Below are 24,691 nucleotides of genomic sequence, written 5' to 3' on the forward strand. Positions count from 1 at the left end.
AGCTTCGTGGTCAGAAGTCAGCTTATATATAAAAAAATTTGACCTTCTACACACTTTGAATCATCTCAATAGTTTCTGTGTCAGGTTCCAAGCAAAAGGGAAAACACAGTAAAGTTCAATACTAATCTTTACCATCATTTTACCAAATACCAAGTCTCATGGAACTGTCGGGGGGTATGTGTGTGTGTCACTCACTCACGAAGTATAGAGGAAAGAGGTGTACTACTTACAAGAGTTAAGAGGTGTACTTTTTGCATAAACTATACATAAAAATCACAGGCTTCTCTCAAACAGACTAGTGGCGTAAAATCTGACTGAATTATTATTTTTTTTTTTTTTACTTTATCTTTTGGGGATTCTGATAGAGGTCACTTTTCTGTTATCTGTTCCGCTCTGGAAGTATCATTGTTCCATGCATTTCCTCCCACAGCATGATGAGTATCAAGAGCAGATATCCCAGAGTTACACACTTTTCTCATGTCTTCCCATGGTAATAAAGCATCCTGACTTTTTAAGGACAATCTATGTCTGGCAACAACAGAAACCAAGAGAGACAGCAGAAATCCAAGTATTGTTGTCAGGCTGCTGACTCACTGACAACAGTCCCCAAGCAATCAAGGACAGGCACTCATACTTAAGTAGGTTTCTTATTATCTACTCTAGAGGAACTATAACTCAACAAAGTCAGAGTTCTCTTCCAGTACAAGCCAGATCTGGAGAACCTCTGATGTATGTCTCACAAATTTTTCCTTTGTAAATGTAACATAATGGTAGTAAAATGCTTCAAGTTACTTTCTGGAGCGAGACAAATTGATTATAAAGTTCAATGGAAAGAATAAACAAGAAAAACCTCATTTTAAAAAGAACCTAGAAGATAGCTAGCTCCATCAGTTATTAAGCTATAAGAAGTTTCTAAAACTAATATTAATACTAGGCCATGAACAGACAGAATAACTAATGAAATGGAATTCAAAGTCTAGAAATAAACCAATTGTATATGGAAATGAAAGCTATGTCAGTTGGGGGAAATGGACTTTTTACAAGTTGGACTGATATACGGTAATTGGGCAGTCATATTGAAAAATTAAACTCAACACAGAACCTAGAGATAGAACCTAGAGACAGAACCTAGAGAGAGAACCTAGGGAGAGAACATGGCAAAAGATCCTGGACAGAACCTGGCTACAGAACTTGGCTGTAGAACCTAGACAGAACATGGCAGGAGAACCTGGATAGAACCTGGCTGGAGAACCTGGCTGGAGAACCTAGGGAGAGAACATGGCTAAAGATCCTGACCAGAACTTCGCTGGAGGTCCTGGCTAGAGATCCTGGCTAGGCTGCTGATCAACTGAAGGCTGTCTCCGTGTCATTCCTTCTTCGCCGACTCCGTCCACACCTTTGGGGACCCCTGGACCTGTTGGGGTTGGACCCCAACACTAACAGATATGCATATGTCGTAGATATTCATGGCTCTTTCGTTTAAGTTTGACTAACATATGTTGGGCACCTATGATGTGTAGTCACTTTCTTAAAGACAAGGACATATAGGAGCTATGAAGGTGGAATAAACTAATTGTGACCGGGAGACACTGAGGTGGTATAGCAGGGACCATATTTTTGCGTCTAGAGGTATTGGGAAGTAAGAGAGCCAAGTAGAAGGAATGGTATAAAGAATGACCCAGGAGTTGGAGGGAAAAGGTGTTTGAAGTGGCAGCAAACTGAATGGGTTGGATGGAGCAGAGTAAGCATCGAGGAATGCTATGGAGGAAGTCGGACTCATGTTGTGGACTCTAAATGCCAGGCTGAGGAGTTTTACTTTGTTCTGTGTATAGTAAGAAATAACTGAAACTTGTTAAACAAAATGACAGCATTCCCTATTATTTATAACAAAATATAAAGAAGAGTTAGTATTTTTGAGGTGTGACAAGTATTTACCATCTGTGTTCCTGAAAGAACACATTTCCTCCTTTCTGGGAAAGTACTGTAAGCTTGTATACAAAAGAGTGTATTCCTGAACAAATACAAGAAAAACAGGATTGTGTTATCTGAAAGGTTACATTTTGCTCTTTTATGTTCCACGGAGTTTACAAGAATGTCAACAGAATGACTGTGCATGGTTAAGATGAATGATTTAGATAGAATGTTTACAAGAACATGAACAAAGGAAAAACTTTAAAAAAAGCAACTACATTCTAGCTAAAAAATGGCATTGTGGTAACTTTATCAACTGATTTCAAAATGAGAGCCTAGAATTAAATTTAGGAAAGCCATATTTCCTAGAGTTGTAGGAGCACTCTGATCTTTGAGCTTACATTGAGTACTAGCTCAGCCAATTAATAGCTGGGTGAGCTTGGGGAATATGCTTTTCTTTCTTTTTTAAAAAATTTTATTTATTTATTTGTTTGTTTATTTATTTATTTACTTATTTATTTATTTATTAGAGAGAGAGAAAGGGAGAGGGAGACAGAAAGAGAGAAACATCAATGTGAAAGAGAAACATTAATAGTCTGCCTCCTGCACACTTTTTACTGGGGATAGAACCTGCAACCCAGGCATGTGCCCTGCTGGGGAATCGAACCGGTGACCTTTTGCTGCATGGGATGACGCTCAACCAACTGAGCCACACTGGTCAGGGCTGCTTTCTTTTCTAAGCCGCAGTTTCCACATCTGTAAATGGGCATAACAGTGTTAACCACCTTAGTGGTTTGTTGTAATTAAAAGTTTAAGTGCTTAACAGGGTCTTATTTTGTTCATAATAAAACTCTTAAAAGAGTAATTTGTCATTTTCACTACAATACTTTCCTCCCATTTTTAAATAAGACTTGACAATGAAAAAAGAATGATTTTTCATATTTGCTTCCCTATTCCATTAACTTAGTATTTTAAGTTTTATAAGGAACAGATGGTCCTCATTATTCATGGATTCTGTATGTGTGAATCCACCTGCTTGCTAAAATTTATTTGTAACCCCCAGATCAATACTTGTAGCACTCTCATGGTCATTCATGGACACATGTAAAGTTTCAAAAAAATCGAGTTGTCTAATGCCCATGTTCTCAGCTGAGGCCAAACAAAGCAATGCTCTTTCTTCTCATTTCAGCTCTTATTTTGTAAACAAGTGCCCTTCTCCTGGTCTATTTATTGCCACGTTCTTTGTATTTTTATGTTTTTATTGGCTGGCAATTTCACTTTTTAAAATGGTCTCCAAAGAGAATGTTGAATTGCTGGCTAGTGTTCCTAAGGGCAAGAAGACTGTGATGTACCTCATGGAGAAAATATCTGCATGTAAATAAGCTTCGTTCAAGCATGAGTTATAATGCTAGAGCTGTGAGTCCAATGTCAATGAATCAATAATATATTAAAGTATATTTAAAAAGAAACACATATAAAATAAGATGATGTATTGATTAGCTGATGAAAATGCTGTGATCAGAGGCCTGTAGGAATCTAACCTTGTGTTTCTCCTAGGAGAAGTGGTTCAGTATTCATGAATTGAGCATTTGCAGTTACTTTATAGAATCTAATACTGAGAATAATGAGAATTGAATGTACTTTTGAAATTTGTCTTTGTAACAATGAACATAATAGGTGGTGTGTTAATTATTTAATCAATAGTCACCATAAGAATATATACCTTTGCAAATATGAAAGTATTGTTTAATATTTCTGGCAACTTGTTATTTATTGGTAAATTTATATGGCCCAATGATACTGATTTCATTTGATTATCCTTTTATAGTGTTTTGTTGTAATCTGATAATTTTAAACTAACAATTTATTGAAAAATTAATTATAACAAAATATCAAAGGCTAACGTTCTTATTATTTTATTCCTTGGATATTTGTTTCAGGCTATTTATAATTTTTAGTAATCCTCAATTAAATTTCTGTTTGTGTTTAATTTCCATTGGTTGATCACGTTGAGTAATAATCACAAGATCCTAATAAAGGTGGTAGTAATAGAAATCAAATGCATCTTTTAGTTGAAGGGAGAATGCAATCGTTAGGGAACCAGGAAAGGCTGTGCCTAGGTTCTTATTGTGAAAACGCAGGCACAGAAGCTGTGTGTTCAAAGATTAGCAGGAAAGTCTGGCTCCAACACATGTTATATAGATTTCCTTTCATCTCAGGCAGTTTAATATTTTAGAAAAGATGTGGAGAGAAAGATTTTTTTTAAAGAATTTGTTTTAACACTGTTCATTAAAAAGGAATTCTTTATTTAAAAAAAAAAGAAAAGAAAAATTAAACTCATTCCTTACATCATGTACCATAACCTCCCAATAAATCATTTTTAAATGTACAAAAATAAAACCATACAAAAACTAGAAGGAAAAAATTAGTAAACTCCTCCATAACCAAGGAATAGGGAAAACTTACCTATAACACAAAATCCAGACGCAATAAAAAGAGTGATAAATCTAGTTATATTTTTGAAAAAAACTTTACAAGGAAATAAACACCATGAGCAAAGAAAAATGTTAATATTGGGGAAAATATTTGCAATTTCTATTACTAAGCGATAATCTTTAATATAAAAGAAGCTTCAAAAAATACAAAAGAAAACAACCAAGAAGCCTATAGAAAAATGATGAGTATCAAGAGCAGATATCCCAGAGTTACACACTTTTCTCATGTCTTTCCCATGGTAATAAAACATCCTGACTTTTTAAGGACAATCTGTCTGGTAACAACAATATCCAAGGACAATCTATGAGTTAAGAAGTATACTTTTTGTATACATATCCTATATAATAAAAGCCTAATATGCTAAGTGTCTGGTCGTCCAGTCAGCTGTTCAACCAATCAAAGCGTAATATGCTAATGATATGCTAAGGGCTCTCAACTGCTCACTATGATATGCACTGACCACCAGCGGGCAGTCGATCAGTCAACCAGTCGCTATGACGTGCACTGACCACCAGGGGGCAGACACTGACCAGTAGGTTAGCTTGCTGCTAGGGTCCGGCCGATCAGGACTCAGCGATATGGGCTGGACACACTCTGGAGCCCTCCTGCAGTCCCTCCCCGGCTGGCTAACCTCCCGCATCCCTCCCTGGCCCAGATCGTGCACCGGTGGGGTCCCTCAGCCTGGCCTGTGCCCTCTCGCCATCCCGGACCCCTCAGGGGATGTCAAAGAGCCGGTGTCAGCCAGATGATGGAACAACCAGTCGCTATGATGCACACTGACCACCAGGGGGCAGATGCTCAATGCAGGAGCTGCCCTCTGGCGGTCAATGCACTCCCACAGGGGGAGCACCGCTCAGCCAGAAGCCAGGCTGATGGCTGGCGAGAGCAGCATTGGTGGCGGAAGCCTCTCCTGCCTCTGCGGCAGGGCTAAAGATGTCCAACTGCCATCAGTCGGGTATCTCCTGAGGGCTCCCAGACTGCAAGAGAGCACAGGCCGGGCTGAGGGACCCCCCCGCCAAGTGCACGAATTTCATGCACTGGGCCTCTAGTATACTATATTATAGTATATATGTATATACTTCACTGATGGTTCACAATGAAAGAAATGTAAATGGGTCTTAACTGTATAAAAAGATGCTCAACCTCACTCATAAGGAGAAAAATGCAAATAACAGAAGACCAGACTCCACTAACCAAGACTGACCTACCCACTACCATTGCTGAATGCCCACTATGCCAGTAACAGAACCACTGCAGAGCTCCTGATACAGCACCACCCCTCAGGAGACCAACTAGCTATTTGGTAGCAAGATGACTCCAAATGGACCCATTCCATCCTGGAAAGAGCAGCCATTCATATTGACAGGAATCAACATCTAACCCAGATATGGGTTTCCTGCACACAGGGCCCCAGCCAGCACCACTATATGAGGGCTTACAGAGTAATCCATTGATATAGGATCCCACAAAACATCTGATCAGACTCACTTCATAGCAAAAGAGGTGCAGCAGGGCTCACTGGTCCTATCATACACTGCAGCATCCAAGAGCTGCTGGCTGAGACAGCATTGACAAGCTGGCTTGGCACCCAGGTCACACATGGCAGTCCTTTGGTGTACACCTGCCCCATAGTGACAGTAAACAGAAATGTGCAGCAGTCATGGCCAGAGAACAACATGGTCAGGGGCTAGTACTCCTTAGAGATGAGAGACTGGGTCTCACAATCAGGTGAGCCACCCAAGCCAGGTGCTAGCCAAGTGTGAAAAAAATCTAGAAGAGGTTCTAGACCAGGGGTGGGCAAACTTTTTGACTCGAGGGCCACAATGGGTTCTTAAACTGGACTGGAGGGCCGGAACAAAAGCATGGATGGAGTGTTTGTGTGAACTAATATAAATTCAAAGTAAACATCATTACATAAAAGGGTACGGTCTTTTTCTTTTTTAGTTTTATTCATTTCAAACGGGCCGAATCCGGCCCGCGGGCAGTAGTTTGCCCACGGCTGTTCTAGACTCTAGAATCTAGAGGAAAAAGGTGATGAGAATCAGTTGTGTCCAATAGACCAGCTACAGTGCAGAGGCTATAATATATCCCAGTAAAGATCTTTTTATATATTTTCCCTAAGAAAAGAGGCCCACCAGAATCCTGAAGGACTGGCAGTACATGACAGAGACCTAGTGAATGCTGTGCTGTGTCATCCATGTGTCCCTCAGGATTAAGGTCTTACTCCCCAGACGCTGACAGTGCTACTATAAGTCCTCTCCAGATTTGCCCTTGGCAATTACTTTCTTGTTATTATTTTACTCTTTAAAATAGTATACATACATCTTTCTTCTTTTTTTACTTGATGAAGCATAGGAAAAGTTAATTCCTTCATGAGATAGCTCTTAGTACAAATTTCTAGGAAATTTTCAAAGCAACCCAATCAATCCAACTGGATGCCACTGTCCACTTGCCATGCTGCCTCTAACAGACCAAGGATGAAGCTTCAGGATCTCTTGAGGATTAAGAGACAAGCAAATTTGCCAAAACCGGTTTGGCTCAGTGGATAGAGCGTCGGCCTGCGGACTGAAGGGTCCCGGGTTCGATTCCGGTCAAGGGCATGTACCTTGGTTGCGGGCACATCCCCAGTGGGAGATGTGCAGGAGGCAGCTGATCGATGTTTCTCTCTCATCGATGTTTCTAACTCTCTATCTCTCTCCCTTCCTCTCTATAAAAAATCAATAAAATATATTAAAAAAAAAAAAAGAGACAAGCAAATTTACCCAAAGATGTGCCAGTGAAACAATACCAAACTAGAAGGAAGAGTGGGGAGTGGGGAAGGGAGAGTGTAGAGGGAGACAAAGAAGCATCTCACGAATCTCTGACTTTCAAGGAAACTCAGTATAGCCTTCACAGACTGGACACTGGGTTGAAGAAGTGACCAGAAAAAAATCCTATATAATAAAAGGTTAATATGCAAATCAACCGAATGGCAGAACGACTGGTGGCTATGACGTGCACTAACCACCAGGGGGCAGACACTCAATGCAGGAGCTGCCCCCGGGTGATCAGTGCGCTCCCACAAGGGGAGCACCACTCATCCAGAAGCCGGGCTCACGGCTGGCGAGCGCAGTGGTGGTAGCGGGAGCCTCTCCCGCCTCTGCAGCAGCGCTAAGGATGTCCGACTGATGGCTTAAGCCCACTACCCGGGGTGAGAGGGCCTAAGCCATCAGTCGGACATCCCCTGAGGGCTCCTGGACTGCAAAAGGGCACAGGCCGGGCTGAGGGACACCCCCCCCCCCCGAGTGCATGAATTTCATGCACCGGGCCTCTAGTAATTTTATAAGTAACCTAATTTAATATTGTTTCAGAAGACAAAGAGAAATCCATAAGCCCTAGGTCTGTATGTGAAGTAATGATACTAAATGAATACTTATCTTCAGAACTGTCACCAGGTGGGGCTATATGTTCAATTTAATAACATATCATTATTTGAAATATTCCTAAAATGCCCTTTAGAAATACCACATAGGCGAATAAAAACTGAAAACAAGTTTTTATCTTCATTCACTCCCCAAATCCTACTGAAATGACAGTAAGGGGTCAGGGGAAGGCATAAACACTCAAGGAAAAGAACAACAAAGAAGAAAATACAACAGGAGACATGTCAACAAAATTTTGGGAACTGGAAAGCAGATGGATGTAATAAGAAGCAAAGCAGATCAGAGAAGGTGACACCTATAGCAGCAAAAGGAGCAGCCAATTCCAGCACCAAATCTCACAAAGGCCCAGGGACCACAGGAGATACAAGGGCAGGGTCAACTGAAAACCGCAGCAGTTAGTCCCTAAATCTCCTCCTCTTCCTATAGGGTCAGGCAACTACCCCTCCTCAACCCTGGAAAAAGACAAGAGACTTACAGTATTTACTTAATGTGAATTTCTTATAGTAATGGCACTTCAGCCCAACTTTACCCTTTGCCCAAACATGCTACCTTCCCTTCCCCACATAACACAACAAAGAAATAAGAATGAGGGCGCTGGAAAAATAATCTAGAGAGGCTCTGAAGGCAGCATCGATTGATTACTTCCTGGAGGCACCCAGACCAGGGATGGAACCACAACCTAGGAATGTGCCCTGACTGGGAACCGAATCCGCAACCTTTTGGTGTAGGTGAGACGCTCCAACCAACTGAGCCATCTGGACAGGACAGATCATTAAACTTTTCAAGAAAGCCTCCAACTTAAAGGTCAGAGACCAGCCCAGCCGGTGCGGCTAAGTGGTTGAGTGTTGACCTATAACCAGGAGGTCACAGTTTGATTCTGGTCAGGACACATGCCCAGTTTGTTGGCTCAATCCCCAGTGTGGGGCATGCAAGAGGCAGCCGATCAATAATTCTCTCTCATCACTGATGTTTCTATCTCTCTCTCCCTCTTCCTTTCTCTCTCTGAAATCAATAAAAACATATTTTAAAATAAATTAACTAAACATTTTTTAAAAGTCAGAGACCAAAACAAAGAAAAACAAGAAACTAGGGAGATAATAATAATAATAATAAAGAAAATGCAGAGAACAGAAAATAATTTTAAAATAATGTATAGTTAGTACAGTCTCAAGGAAAAGATACTGAATTCATAAAACAAGAACAGGAGGCTCTGGAAAAGAACATTTAGAGAACAAGAAAGAGAACTTGGAAATGTAATAGCAGAAATATTAAAATTTGACAATGTTAAAATTTGTAAGGTAAGTTGAAGAAATTTCCCCGAAAGATCTAGAATCTCTAACATCTTTCTAAGAAAAATTCCAGAAAGAAAAGAACAGAGAAAACAAAGGGAAATTGTCCATGAAATTATTATAAGAAATTTTTCTAGAAATGAAGAAATTTCCAGATTGAAGGACCAGTAGAATAATCAATGCAATTAATTAAAAACTACCCCCACCAGTATAACCATGGTTATTTCAGAACACTTGGAATAAAGAAAAGATCCTTACAGCTTCCAAAGAGGAAAAAAAGTCTTAGCAAAATAGCAAAAGTCAGAATGGCATCAGATTCTCAAGAGCAACCCTTGAAACTTGAAAGGTAAAGTGACTTCAAAATTCTGAGGAAACAAATGGCAGTTCTACATTTAATCTTTTGAGGAAACGCCATACTGTTTTCCATAATGGCTGCACCAGTCTGCATGTCCACCAGCAGTGTACTAGGGTTCCCTTTTCTCCACATCCTCTCCAGCACTTCTCATTTGTTAATTTGTTGATGGTAGCCATTCCAGCAGGCGTGAGGTGATACCTCAGTCATTTTAATTTGCATCTCTCTGATGATCAGTGACTTTGAGCATTATTTCATATGTCTGTTGGCCTTCTGTATGTCTACTTTAGAGAAGTGTCTATTTAGGTCCTTTGCCCATATTTAAATTGGATTGTTTACCTTCCTTTTGTTAAATTGTATGAGTTCCTTATATATTTTGGATAATAACCCCTTATCAGATGTATCATTGGCAAATATGTTCTCCTATACAGAGGGTTTCCTTTTGTTTTGATGGTTTCTTTTGCTGTGCAGAAGGGAGCCTTTGCTGTGCAGAAGCTTTTTACTTTGACGCAGTCCCATTTGTTTATTTTCTCGTTTGTTTCCCTTGCCCTAGGAGATATATCAGCAAACATATTGCTCTGAGAGATGTCTGAGATTTTGCTGCCTATGATTTCTTCTAGGATTTTATGGTTTCATAACTTACACTTAAGTCTTTTATCCATTTTGAGTTTATTCTTGTGTATGATGTAAGTTGGTGGTCTAGTTTCATTTTTTTGCATATACCTGTCCAATTTTCTCAACACTATTGAAGAGACTATCTTTTTTTTTTTTAATTGCTTAAAGCATTACAAAGGGTATTACATATGTGTCCTTTTTTTTTCCCCCCCGCCCTTGACAATACCCCGGCTTCCCCTACCCTCCAGTGTCTTATGTCCATTGGTTATGCTCATATGCATGCATACAAGCCCTTCAGTTGATCTCTTAACCCCCTCCCTCCTGCCCTCCAACCCTCCCCGGCCTTCCCGCTGCAGTTTGACAATCTGTGTGAGGCAGCTCTGCCTCTGTATCTATTATTGTTCAAAAGTTTATAATGGTCGAAGAGACTATCTTTACTCCATTGTATGCTCTTGCCTCCTTTGTCAAATATTAATTGTGATCCCACTTATAGGAATATATCCTAAGAAACCCAAAACACCAATCAGGAAGAATGCATTCACCTGTATGTTCCTAGCAGTGCAATTTTCATCAGCCCAAGTGCCCATCAGATGAGTAGATAAAAAAAAAAAAAGCTGTGGCACATTTACACCATGGAGTACTATGCAGCAGTAAAAAAGAAGGATCTCTTATCCTTTGAGACAGCATGGAGGGACCTGGAGAGTATTATGCTAAGCAAAATAAGCCAGTCAGAGAAAAACAAGTATCACATGATCTCACTCATATGTGGAATCTAAAGAACAAAATAAACTGAGAAACAAAATAGATCCAGAGACATAGAAACATAGAACAGACTGTTGATTCTCAGAGGGAAGGCAGGGGTGTGTGGTGTGTGGGAGGAGATTAACCAAAGAATTTATATGCATATATGCATAACCCATGGACACAGACAATAGTGTGGTGAAGGCCTGGGGTGGGGTGGGGGCAGATGTGGGCTAGAAAGGGTTAGAGGGGAGAAAAAGGGGACACTTGTAATACTTTCAACAATAAAGATAAAAATTTTTAAATTCTGTAAAACATGATTTCCAATTAGGAATTCTAAGATCCGCCAAACCATTGCTCAATTGCAAGCGTAAAATAAAGACCTTTTAAGACAGGGTCTCAAAGATTTCTCTCACACCCTTTCCTTGGTAAACTACTAGAGAACGTGTTTCACCCAAATGGGAGTATAATCCAAGGAGGATTATAGGACACAAAGAATAGGAGATTCAGAGAGGACAAAGGTGAGGGGACTTCCAAGGATAGTGGTGAAATGAAGTTCTAGGCTGACAGCTGTGCATAAGGTCTAGAGCAGCGATTCTCAACCTGTGGGTCGTGACCCCTTTGGGGGTCGAACGACCCTTTCACAGGGGTCGCCTAAGACCATCCAAAAACACATATATAATTACATATTGTTTTTGTGATTAATCACTATGCTTTAATTATGTTCAATTTGTAGCAATAAAAATACATCCTGCATATCAGATATTTACATTACGATTCATAACAGTAGCAAAATTACAGTTATGAAGTAGTAACAAAAATAATTTTATGGTTGGGGGTCACCACAACATGAGGAACTGTATTAACGGGTCGAGGCATTAGGAAGGTTGAGAACCACTGGTCTAGAGTGACAGACCAGGCTGCAGCAGGGGGACAGAGGGCTCCAGAGATGACCTGATATGCTCAGATGTACTGTTAAGCAACACTGCTCTGTAGAAGAGCTTTGGGATATGTTAATGATAAGTATAAAAGAACCCCAGGAAAACAAACAGTTGTATAAGAAACGATGTGGGCTCAGGTATAAATAATGCTTATAGAGTTCTAAGTAAACATTGAACACCGATTTCACCAAAATGGTGATGATATCACTGTATTGAAATGATAAGCGGAGGGAGGAGAGGGAAGGGAAAGAGAGCTAAATCCTATCTGCCATTATAAATGTCAAATGATAATATCTAAAATGAAAAATTTGGAAATAGCAGTATAAGCATGTTAATTTAAAAATCCGAGTTAAATATCAAAAGAAACATCTGAGAGTTAAAAGTAGTTCCTTCTGAAGAGCAGTTTCTAAGAGTGAAGATGGATAGGACAAAGATCCTGCTTTTTACGAAAAGCCATAAACTATTTGATGATTTCGAGTGTTAAATTGTTTTATTGTTTTTGTTAAATTCTTTTAAAACTATATGATTGTCAACATACAGTACACACAAATATATATATATATTCATAGAGATACATAATACACGCATGTTTACTGTATATTGTGTAAAATGTATTATAATGATCAAAACGAAATTAAAAACAAAATGAAAAACATGCCCATGAGAAAATCAGATATTTATATTTATGTTTATTGTTTATTCTTTAATTTTTTTATTGATTTCAGAGAGGAAGGGAGAGGGAGAGAGAGACATCAATGATGACAGAGAATCGTTGATCAGCTGCCTCCCGCATGCCCCACACTGGGGATCGAGCCCACAACCCAGGTATATGGCCTGACTGGGAACCAAACCCGTGACCTCCTTACTCCTAGGTCAATGCTCAATCACTGAGCCACACCAGCCAGGCCTGTTTAATGATATTTATATCTCAACTGTAACATTCAAGATAGTTAAAACTGTATGATCTGGATGCTAAAAATAATTCAAAAGAAGAGTTATAATTTCCTAAGGTCACCACTGTGAAAAAAAAAAATCTGAATGTACATGTTTTAGTATATTTGCTCTAAATAATTGCCTCAGGAATTTACGGTGAAAAATCAATCACTAGTTAAAACTGATATGCATTCGGAAAAAAATAAATCATTAGGTCACAATGGATGACAGGCTGAACCAGTCAGCAAAGTTGTAACTGCTTGAAAGAGCCAGTGTAATTCTAGAAAGGCAAGATTACATAACACGGAAGTGAGACAATCACCTCATTATGCTCAACACATTATACTCTTACTAAACAATCATGCTCAGATCTGGATCTCACAGCTTCAGAAAGATACAGACAAGCTGGAGTGGACTCAGATATAAGTTAAAAGCAATTAAAAAGCTCAATACCAAGACGACCTATGGCAACATCCAAGGAAGCTCCTAGTCTGGAGACAAAAAGGCAGGGAGTAAACTGTCTCCCAAATGCCACCCAATAGGATAACCCAACAAAAACCTGAGGACCTCTGCTACAGATGGAGAGATGGGGAGAGAGATGGGGAGAGAGATGGGGGTGGGGGGGAGAGAACGCACGCTAGTGTGCCTAAAATATAAAAGGAGGAACTTAAATTATAAATAACCGATTTTCAGAGTTCTGGTTGCCCACAATAGAGATAAATGACCAAAGACAAATAATAGTCTCCTTCTTTAGAGATCTTGGAGAGGCAGAGAGAAAGGGAGAGGACTCTATCTCACATTTTTTCCATAAGGCACCCACAGGAATGCCAGGGAATAAACTAAAATTTATTGAATTCAAGGTTTAGGAATTACACAAAGAAAGGAAAACCAGTTTTATCTTTATTTACAAAAATGTACCAAGTAAAACCTTAAAGTTGCCTTGTTACCACAAATCCATTGAAAAATTAGGCTGCAAGGACCACTTCCTTGCTATAACTAATCTTTCACAACTGTACATAAGTAGCCTAAAACCTCAGAAGTTTGCTTAATTTGCAAGTCATCCGATGGCTGTTCCAGTTAGCCTGAAGTGTTTAATTTTTACCACTCAGAAAGTAATAAACAAACCATGAGAAATTAATTATTTGATCCAGCCCTACCTCCTTTTAGCTTAGAATTAACTGCTCCATTTTCCACAAACTGAAAAGCTGGACTTATTCCCTCTTTACCTTCAGTGCTGAGAAGAACATGTGGTCCACTGCCATAACTAAGGCTTTTAATCTTCTTTCCACATAAGGCTTCTAGCTTTTTGGGTGTAAGTGTACTCTGGTTATCTCCAGTTCCTAGACAGTTACTATAGTTCAGTCCAAATACAAAGACCTGGAAAACAAATAGTTCTGTTTGAGATGTTTGTCCTAAAGTTACACAAAGGCTCCCTTCTTCACCCTGAAAACGAGACACACTCAAGTTTAGTTTGACAGCTCGGTGGGTGGGAAGAGACTAAAAAAGTTATTAAGAAAAAGTCAACCTCTGCTGATGGTTAGGATATTGGCTATACTATGAAACCCAAAGAGTAGTAGGGGTGGAGTGGTATTAAATCAAGAAACTGAAAGAAAAGGCAAAGTATATCAAAGATACAGTCTTCTTGAATTTCAGGTTCTCTTATCCCTGACCTTTCTCCATCTTCAAAATGCATGCTTTAAAGCTCAATCCCAAAATAAGCCCTAAAATTAAACTCTGAATTTTAAGAGATTCTTTCTTACCTCATCATCTTCAGTAACGTACAGTGCTTCATTGGCTGAGGTGCCAAAGACACAGGCTTTCCGAATAGATGCAATTTCTTGAGGTGAGAGCAGAGTGAAGATTGGCCACTTTCCTACATCCACCATGACTCTGGCTTCAAGCAATTCCTATAAATATGCTGGCATCTCTGCTGTAACAAACAAAAAGGATTCCAAGAAAAAAATTAAACAACCACTAAACTAATTGTTAAAAGACACTGTTAATAAAATAAAACAAAAGCAAATTCCAGAATAAACTGTCCCCCTACCTTTGGTTAAACAGACTGCTCGCTTACCCCAGCAACGTGTGTAACCCTCCTCCACCTTCAGACCTGGGCCTTTTCCTATGATGGGAGGGAAACTTGCTAGAACCAGGTGACTTATGTAAGTCAGTGCTAATCTGTTACATACATGCTTACATGCAAGCTGACAGCAATAACGGAGGGAAGACAGGCAAACTGGACGAAACCAGGGTTTCTCATCGGGTATATTTTCTCCAGGAGGATGAGTGTCATGGTGATTGTGTGATTGTGTTTGTGTGTGTGTGTGTGTTATGAAAATGAGAATCATTATCTCTACCTCCTCACTCTCCCACTACCTCTGCCAGAATGCACTAAAAGACCCCACCCCTAGTGGAATATCACTGCCACACCGAGCCACTGTTAATAAAGGGAATGGGACACCCCTCATATGGTTTAGAGTGGCAAAAATATTAAGAAGCACTAGTTTAAAATTTACTGGATGAAACCATAAAATAAATCATTATGTTCTGATCCTAATTTATATGACCACATTTCATTTCCTACATTATATATAGACCATATTTCATTTCACATTGAGAAACATTATTTGAACACAGACAAGACAATTTGCCCTAAATCTGGTGCTGGAGGTGATGACTATAGCCTTTATACAAATAGCAATTAGCTTAAAAATACCCAATCCCAATAAAAAGTAGAGAGATGTATAAAACTAAAGTTGATCTGTTTAAGGAGTTTTACACAAAGAATCCTGGTCATGGCTCCAATTCTTCTAGGGTTAAAAAGTAATTCTACAAATTCCAGGGGGCTGCATGAGCACAAAACCCTATCATACCAAGTGAATTTCCATTTTGGCTCTCACCTCTGGAAACTGAAATAGAACCAAACAGTTGATAAATACAACCACAGTTTCCTACTCACTCTGTTCTCAGACCTCTAAATATAGCCAAGAGAGGCAGGCCCAAGACCAAGGTCCTGTTCTGGCTCCAGCATCTATGACAGCACCTAGAAAGCGAGCCTCAGAGCTTGAGCATGCTTAGCCAAGGCCTCAGTTTCCACCATCCACAGTGATTTTTTCCATCAGCGTCAATTTGGATGACAAAGATTGTGTTCCAGTTATGCCCCAAGTATCACACCACATAATCAATAAGCTTTAAACACTATTACCTGTCACTGCACAACCAGACTCCTGGAATGACATTTGAATATTCTGAAAATTGTGCACCCAAGGGTGTGTATGTGTGTGCGCACACACTTGCATATGTGTGTATGTTGGTGGGAACAGGTAAAGGGTGTGGGAAAGGGTAAAAACTAATATATAAATATGTTAAAATTTTTTGTTTCAAGTAGTACAAAACAGTATAGGAAAGTATATCTCCCTATCCTCCCCTCCTAGACCCTTTCCTCAAAGGCAACCACTGTTAGTAGCTGTTTTAACTCACTCCAAAGACAGTGTATACTTACATGAGCATTATATGTAAGTACGTGTGGAAGCTTTCCCACCCTACTTAACAGCACATCTTACAGGTCACTCTGTAGAGTTACTTCACTTTTCGATGGGACTATAGAGGATAACAATTTACCTGTTTCCACTGAGACATTTAAGTCACTTTCAGTCTTTGCTAACATGAACAATACTGCAATTATTGTTTGCACATATTATTGAATATACATGTCTTTTTATACATAAATTCCTAAGATAGTCTCCTAAAAATGTACTTGCCAGTTCAAAATTCAATAGCCAGTTTGCCTTTAATAGCTATTTCAAATGGTCCTCTACTGAAGTAGTACCAATATATAAGATAACCATCAATGTGTGGCAGCAACTGTTTACCCACACCCTTACTACACAGTGTATTATCATGATGTCTCAGTTTTGTTTAAACTTGAATTCCTCTTATGATGAGTGAAGTAGGGCATCATTTTTAGAAATAATCACAATTATAGCAACAATAACAAATGACATTTCCTGAGCACTCTGCACCAAGCACTGTTCTAAATAGTTTACATTTATTAATTCATTTAATCCTTACTTTAGAGACAAGGAAACCAAGGCAAAGAGATATTAAGAATTTGCTCAAACTAGTAAGCTGCAGAGTGAGGCCCTGAGCCAGGCAGTCCAGAGCCAGCATGTGTATTCTTCACCTCTCAGTCTCAGATGCTTAAGGGCCCACATACCATCCTTCTACATGAAGTCCCTATTTTTTCTACTAGACTGTTGTTCTTTTCTTTGTTCTACATTTATAAGTGTTCATTGTATAAGAAGAAGATTGTCTTAAATGCTTTTAGAAGTAACAAAAAGATGCCCCCCACAATGGACTTTGTGCCTCATACAAAACAGACAAGGAGTATCAAGAAGTAAAACAGTGTAGATGTCTATAAAGTAGAAAAACTCCAAGAAAATCCAGAAGCAAATTTTCCTAGAATATAAACCATATCAAAGTTAGGCTTCAAGTCTAACCAGTGTGGCTCAGTGGTTGAGCGTCAACCTATGAATCAGGAGATCACTGTTGGATTCCTGGTCAGAGCATATGCCCTGGTTGTGGGCTCGATCCTCAGTAGGTGCTGTGCAGGAGGCAGCCGATCAATGATTCTCTCTCATCATTGATGTTTCTATTTCTCTCTCCCTTTCCCTTCCTCTCTCTGAAATCAATAAGAACATATTCTTTTTAAAAAGTTAGTCTTCAAAATTTAATATTTAATGTAATATAGAATTTAATTTTAAATAAATAAATAGGGAGGAAGGGGAAAATTAATTAGCCAAAATATATGATTCGCCATCTTTAAAATTACAACACAAAGTTTTATTACCACTCAAAATTATATAATGTCCTGACAGCAGTATAATTATTCTGAAATTATTAATCAGTTACAGGGCAACTCTGCCCCAAGGGTGTGGCAATCTACAGAAAATTCAAGCTAACTTTCATAATGATGGCTTATTATATGAACTGAGTTTACCCACATTGCTAAATTACTCGAAGCTTTATTTTACAAGATATTTCTCCAAAGACTTGTAATTTAAGAGTCAATATAAAAACCAAGTCCTCCACCTACACCATGTCTGCACCCATCATAAAAGCAGAAAGCATCACCAGTAGCATGGTGGAAAGGAATGAGTCCTGAGGCCTGTGTTTTAGCTCTAGATTTACTTTTAATTACTGGTAATCAATCAGAGTGGCATGCCACTTATCTTTTTGAGCCTGGGTTTCTAAAAATTATCTTTTGTAAAAATCTAAAATTTTATGTTTAAGATGAAATGAAGAAGCTATGGGGGATTTTTGAAAGCCTGAGAACAAGAGCAATAATGTTGGTCAAGCAAGTAATTACTCCTAGCCACACAAGCAAATAAAGAGCAGGAAGGAAGAAACTAACAATGATCAAGAACCTGCTTTGTTGCCCTGCTGTGTGGCTCAGTGGTTGAGCATCGACCTATGAACCAGGAGGTCATGGTTCGATTCTCAGTTAGGGCACATGCCTGGTTTGAGGCTTGATCCACAGTAGGAGGCAAGAGGGAAGCAAAAATCAATGATTCTCTCTCATCACTGACCTTTCTCTCTCTCTCTCTCCCCCTCTCCCTTTCTCTCTAAAATCAACTAAAAAAATTTTTTAAAAAAAGAACCTGCTTTGTTGTAGACACTGTGTTAGGTAGTTTCACATACACTATTTCATTTACTCTTCACAATACTTTCATAAGGAAGAGACCATAACCCATTCTTAGCAGCAGATGAAGAATGAGACTCAAAGGTGAAATGACTTCCCAAGGACACAGAGCAGTAAGTGGCATAGCCAGGATTCAACTCCCACCTCTCTGATTCTTCTTACAGAAACATCAGTCCTGGCCTTTCCAATGGCTAACCTTCTCCAACATTATTTCTGTCTGATTTTATCTAGTCTCATAAATGTACACCAGCATGTGTTTTAAAAATGCTTCAAATATAAAAAGCACTTCCCAAAAAACACCCCCAAATGCGCCTCTGTCTAAATTTGCCTGGTTAAGCCTCACAAATGTTATTCATTCCTTCATTCTTCCAAAAGCCATTGTGAGGCAGGCCAGGTCCTCAGGGAGCCCACAGGACCGTGTGAGCACAAGGCACTGTGTGAGACTGTTAAGGTACAAAATATGTCTTCATTAGACTATGCTCAGCCTGGCAAGTGATGACATGAACAACGGATCCTCAGAATTCAGACAAGGTTCTCCAAGAGGTTCTGTGCAGGTATTAAAACCCAGGATGTGCTATGTACAGAACAACAGATCACAGTCTTGAGCTTGGGCATATAGCATATCTTTAGTAAGGCAGCACAGTGTAAATGTAAGCATAAATACCGTACCACCAAAATTTTCTAATCAACTCAAAATTACCACCATCATCATTATAAGTAAATTATTGTGGTGAGATGTTTAATTACTCCATTTTCCTGGGGGCAGTGGTAGTGTTTAGAAAATCATACTGCATGGATACATGAAACAGATCGACAACTGTCAGAGAGGAGGTGGAGAGGGGACTGTATGAAAGAAGGTGAAGGGATTAGCCAAAGAACATATAGGCATAACCCACAGACACGACAACAGTGTGGTGATGGCCAGAAATAATAGGGGGTGGGGGCTGTGTGGAGGCAGGCAAAGGGGGCGGGAATATGGGAACACCTGTAATAGTGTCAACAATTTTTAAAAAAGAAGGAAATCATACTGAGTATCATGATTCTATCAATTTCTTACTCTTACTATTTGACCCTCTACCACAAAATTATAAAGAGTACTACCTAATCAAATGTACATAACAAATGTATGATAATGTAAACAAAATAAAAGTACATTAATTCTTTTGCTGATGATGACCCCAAATACCAAGAATGCTGGGGGAAAGCATAAAGAACAATACAATCATGGCCCCTGCTTCTGAGGAACTTAAAGTTTAATAAAAAGCCAGATCCTAGTAAGGGGAAACCTAGAATTCAAGTGTAAGTGGAATACCTAAGTAAATTATGGGATACAACATGCAAATATATAGTTCATGTGATACATGCTACTGTGTAAATGGAAAAAATTATTTGCACAACAGTTACAAGTATATAAACATTATATATCCCAGAAAACTGTTATATGCAATTCAAGAAATCAAATTTTCAGAACTCTAACAGATGACAAAATATAAGCATTTCCTCTGAACATCATCTAGTTTCCTACAGGAAAAAGTGTTTTTCACAGCCTTCTTCCTTTTTCACCAATGGAAGTACCCATTTGAGCACATAAGACTTAAGGCTATTTTCAAAGATAGACCACATATTGGGGCACAGGCAAAGTCTCTTCAAATTCAAGAAGATAGAAATCATATCAAGCATCTTCTCAGATCACAATGGCATAAAATTAGAAATCAACTACAATAAAAACAATGAAAAAAATCAAACATCTGAAGGCTAAATAGCATGCTATTAAACAATGATTGGGTTACCAAAGAGATCAAAGAAGAAATAAAAAGCATTCTGGCAACAAACAACAATGAAAACACAACAATCCAAAATCTATGGAATAGAGTGAAAGAGCAGTCTTGAGAGGGAAGTTCATAGCTCCATAGGCCTATCTCAAAAAACAATAAAATATGGTAATAAATTATCTAACCCTATAACTCAAAGAATTAGAAAGACAGCAACAAGAAAAGCCCATTGTAAGCAGAAGGAAGGGAATAATAAAGATCAGTGCAGAAATAAATGACATAGAGACCAAAAACAAACAAAAAAGATCAACAAAACCAAGAGCTGGTTCTTTGAAAGGATAAACAAGACTGATGAACCTCTAGCCAGGCTCACCAAGAAGCAAAAATCAGAAATGAAAGAGGTGAAGTAACAACCGATCCCACAGAAATACAAAGGATTGTGAAAAAATACTATGAACAACTCTATTCCAACAAAATGGGCAACCCAGATGAAATGGACATATTCTTAGAAAAATACAAGCTCCCAAAACTCAATCAGGAAGAATCAAAAAAGCTGAATAGGATGATAACTACGAAAGAAATTGAAGCAGTGATCAAAAATCTTCCAGCAAACAAAAGCCCTAGTCCGATGGCTTTACAGGGGAGTCCTACCAAGCATTCAAAGAACTAAAACCTATCCTCCTCAGACTATTCCAAAAAATTCAAGAGGAAGGCACACTTCCAAGCTCTTTCTATGAAGCCAGCATTATCCTAATTCCAAAACCAGATAAAGACACCACAAAAAAAGAGAAATACAGGCCAATATCCTTGATGAATACAGATGCTAAAATCCTCAACAAAATTCTAGCAAATCAGATCCAGCACTACATTAGAAAGATCATACACCATGACAAAGTGGGATTTATTCCGGGGATGCAAGACTAGTACAATATCTGCAAATCAATAAATGTGATACATAACATAAACAAATTGAGAGACAAAAATCACATAATCATATCAATTGATGCAGAAAAAGCATTTGACAAAATTCAACACCCTTTCTTGATAAAAACTCTCAGCAAAGTTGGAATAGAGGGATCATACATCAACATAATAAAAGACTTATATGACAAACCTACAGCCAACATCATACTCAATGGGCAAAGACTAAACTCATTTCCCCTAAGAACGGGAACAAGACAGGGATGCCCACTTTCACCACTCCTGTTTGATATAGTCTGGAAGTGCTAGCCATAACAATCAGACATGAAGAAGAAATAAAAGGCATCCAAATTGGAAAAGAAGAAGTAAAACTGTCCTTATTTGCAGATGACATGATACTGTACATAGAAAACCCCAAAGACTCCATCAAAAAACTACTAGACCTAATAAATAAATTTGGCAATGTAGCAGGATACAAAATTAACACCCAGAAATCTAGGGCCTTTTTATATACCAATAATGAACTCACAGAAAGAGAAAAATTTTTAAAAATCCCATTTACCATTGCACCAAAAAAATTAAGATACCTAGGAATAAATTTAACTAAGGAGGTAAAAGACTTGTACTCAGAAAACTACAGGACATTGAAAAAAGATATAGAGGAAGACATAAACAAATGGAAGAACATACCATGTTCATGGATTGGTAGAATCAACATCATTAAAATGTCCATACCACCCAAAGCAATCTACAGAGTCAATGCAATCCCCATTAAAATACCAACAGCATATTTCAAAGATCTAGAACAAACTCTCCAAAAATTCATCTGGAATAAAAAAAGACCCTGAATAGCCACAGCAATCCTGAGAAAGAAGAACGAAGTTGGAGGGATCCCAATACCAGATATCAAACTGTATTACCAAGCCACAGTTCAGACCAATGGAACAGAACAGAGAACCCAGAAATCGACCAAAGCCATTATGCTCAATTAATATTTGAAAAAGGAGGCAGGAACAGTCTCTTCAATAAATGGTGCTGGGAAATTTCGTAAGATACATGTGAACAAATGAAACTAGATCACCAACTTACACCATACACAAAAACAAACTCAAAATGGCTAAAGAACTTAAATGTAAGATGTGAAACCATAAAAATCCTAGAAGACTCCATAGGCAGCAAAATAGCAGACATATATCGTAGCAATATCTTTACCAACACAGCTCCTAGGGCAATGGGGACTAAGGAGAAAATAAACAAACGGGACTACATAAAAATTAAAAGCTTCTACACAGCAAAAGAAACCATCAAAAAAACAACAAGAAATCCCACTGCATGGGAGAACATATTTGCCAATGCTATTTCAGATAAGGGTTTAATATCCAAATTTACAGAGAACTTATACAACTTAACAAAAGAAAGATAAACAATCCATCAAAAAATGGACAACGGACCTAAATAGACACTTTTCGAAAGAGGACATACAGAAGCCTGAGAGACATATAAAAATATGCTCAAAGTCACTAATCATCCGAGAGATGCAAATCAAAACAACAATGAGCCCTAATCGGTTTTGCTCAGTGGACAGAGCATTGGCCTGTGGACTGAAGGGTCCCAGGTTCGATTCCAGTCAAGGGCATGTACCTTGGTTGCGGGCACATCCCCAGTAGGGGGTGTGCAGGAGGCAGCTGATCGATATTTCTAACTCTCTATCCCTCTCCCTTCCTCTCTGTAAAAAATCAATAAAATATATTTAAAAAACACACACAAAAAAACAATGAGATACCACCTCACACCTGTCAGAATGGCTGTCATCAACAAATCAACAAACGACAAGTGCTGGCGAGGATGTGGAGAAAAACCCTCATGCACTGCTGGTGGGAATGCAGATTGGTGCAGCCACTGTGGAAAACAGTATGGAGTTTCCTCAAAAAGTTAAAAATGGAACTCCCATTTGACCCAGTAATCCCACTTCTAGGACTATATCCCAAGAAACCAGAAACACCAATCAGAAAAGATATATGCACCCCTATTTCATAGCAGCACAATTCACAATAGCTAAGATTTGGAAACAACTTAAGTGCCCATCAGCAGATGAGTGGATTAAAAACAGTGGTACATCTACAGAATGGAATACTATACCGCTATAAAAAGGAACTTTTACCATTTGCAACAGCATGGATGGAACTGGAGAGCATTATGCTAAGCGAAATAAGCCAGTTGGAGAAAGATAAATATCACAGGATCTCATTCATATGTGGGATATAATGATCAACATAAATTGATGAACAAAACTAGATGCAGAGACAAATGGCAGGGGAGGTGGGGGGTTAGAGAGCAACCAAAGGACTTGAATGCATGCATATTAGCATAACCAATGGACACAGACACTGGGGCGGTGGGGGCTTGCCCGAGGTGGGAATGGCTAGGGGGGAGGGGGAAGTCAATGGGGGAGGGGGTGTAAAGGAGACATATGTAAAACTTTAGACAATAATTTAAAAAAAAAAGACTTAAGGCTGTGGTGATCTTTTCTCTGTTTCTGAATGCATGATATTTCAATTCTAGGAAAACTTTCAAATAGCGGAGTTCGAGGGTTTGGGGTAAACTTTTGGGGTACAACTTTACAACTTGTTACAGCAAAAGCAATTCAAAAAACCTCTCAGATTACAGAAGAGCCAAATATGGATCTCTTCCACACTTATTCTGATGAGCTTTTTGAGAATGAGCAGATGCTACACCACTGATTTAGACACAAAATGTATTTCCCAGGACCAGACAAACCTCTAAGATAGGATCAGCCTCAGAATTCTCACGCTTTCTATAGTATAAGTACTACAAAGAAACAGTTTCAGAGATTTGCTAAGACAGTAATGTTGTTACTGCCCCAGCTGCTAGAACAGCTGTCATCCACTTCTCTTTTCTGCAAGCTAACCATACTAAAATAATGAAAGGGAAAGAAGGAATGTCCTGAATACTTGACAAATTTCACAAAGACTAAAGGGCTCTGAGGATGTAACATTCTCCAAGACTTTATGCCACCCTCATAAAGATGCAGCTGTACAGGTGGCAAAGTTATCCTACCTTCACTCAAAAACAGCACCACTGCTTGTTTTAGAATTTCCTAACACAGTGACTGCTCTTTGTCTCATTAATTTTGTTCAAAGTCATCACTCATTTAAAAGGACAACTGTCACTTCCTTTGCCAGTAGATTGCTTGACTTGAAGCACAATTTGTAATAATGGCCTCTGGAAGCAATTCTTCAGCCCCATTATCCAAGGGACTGCTTTCATTTCATTGCACAAAAACTTTAGGCAATTCTAGGATATAGGGAATTTGACAGCTCATTGTAAGTGAAGAAATAATTCTACAGAAGCTATGTACTCAGGTAAGAAAAGCAAACAAACCAAATGGCAATAGTATTAGCAGCAAAAAATAACAAATCCAGGGTTGTGAAGCTGACTGTTATCTTATAAAAGAATTGCTTTTATGAGATACTTTTATTTTCAAAAGGAAACAAACAAACAAACAAAAAAACCCACCATCATTCAAAATAATGTTCTTCCACAATTTTGTTTTTTGTTGCACCAAACACACAGGGG

At 38.8% G+C, this 24,691-nt stretch overlaps 1 protein-coding gene across 11 annotated transcripts in view; it reads right to left on the bottom strand.

Annotated features, from left to right (window-relative positions):
- The window catches only part of RCBTB1 (RCC1 and BTB domain containing protein 1), a 117,673-nt gene that overhangs the window by 82,776 nt on the left and 10,206 nt on the right, over positions 1–24,691 (bottom strand). For 4 of the 11 annotated variants that reach the window (XM_023748592.1, XM_023748597.1, XM_023748569.1 and 1 more), the window contains exons 2-3: positions 14,461–14,630; positions 13,927–14,143 (exon numbers count right to left, since the gene is read on the bottom strand). In XM_023748592.1, coding sequence (XP_023604360.1) covers positions 13,927–14,143; positions 14,461–14,586 — 343 coding nt within the window. In that variant the 5' untranslated portion in view covers positions 14,587–14,630. Of the gene's footprint in view, positions 1–13,926; positions 14,144–14,460; positions 14,631–24,691 lie in introns of those variants that run through there. The other 7 variants (XM_006083545.3, XM_023748603.1, XM_023748613.1 and 4 more) reach the window with 5 other exon arrangements.

The sequence above is a fragment of the Myotis lucifugus genome, unplaced genomic scaffold (genome assembly GCF_000147115.1).
Source record: "Myotis lucifugus unplaced genomic scaffold, Myoluc2.0 scaffold_7, whole genome shotgun sequence".
Taxonomy (NCBI): domain Eukaryota; kingdom Metazoa; phylum Chordata; class Mammalia; order Chiroptera; family Vespertilionidae; genus Myotis; species Myotis lucifugus.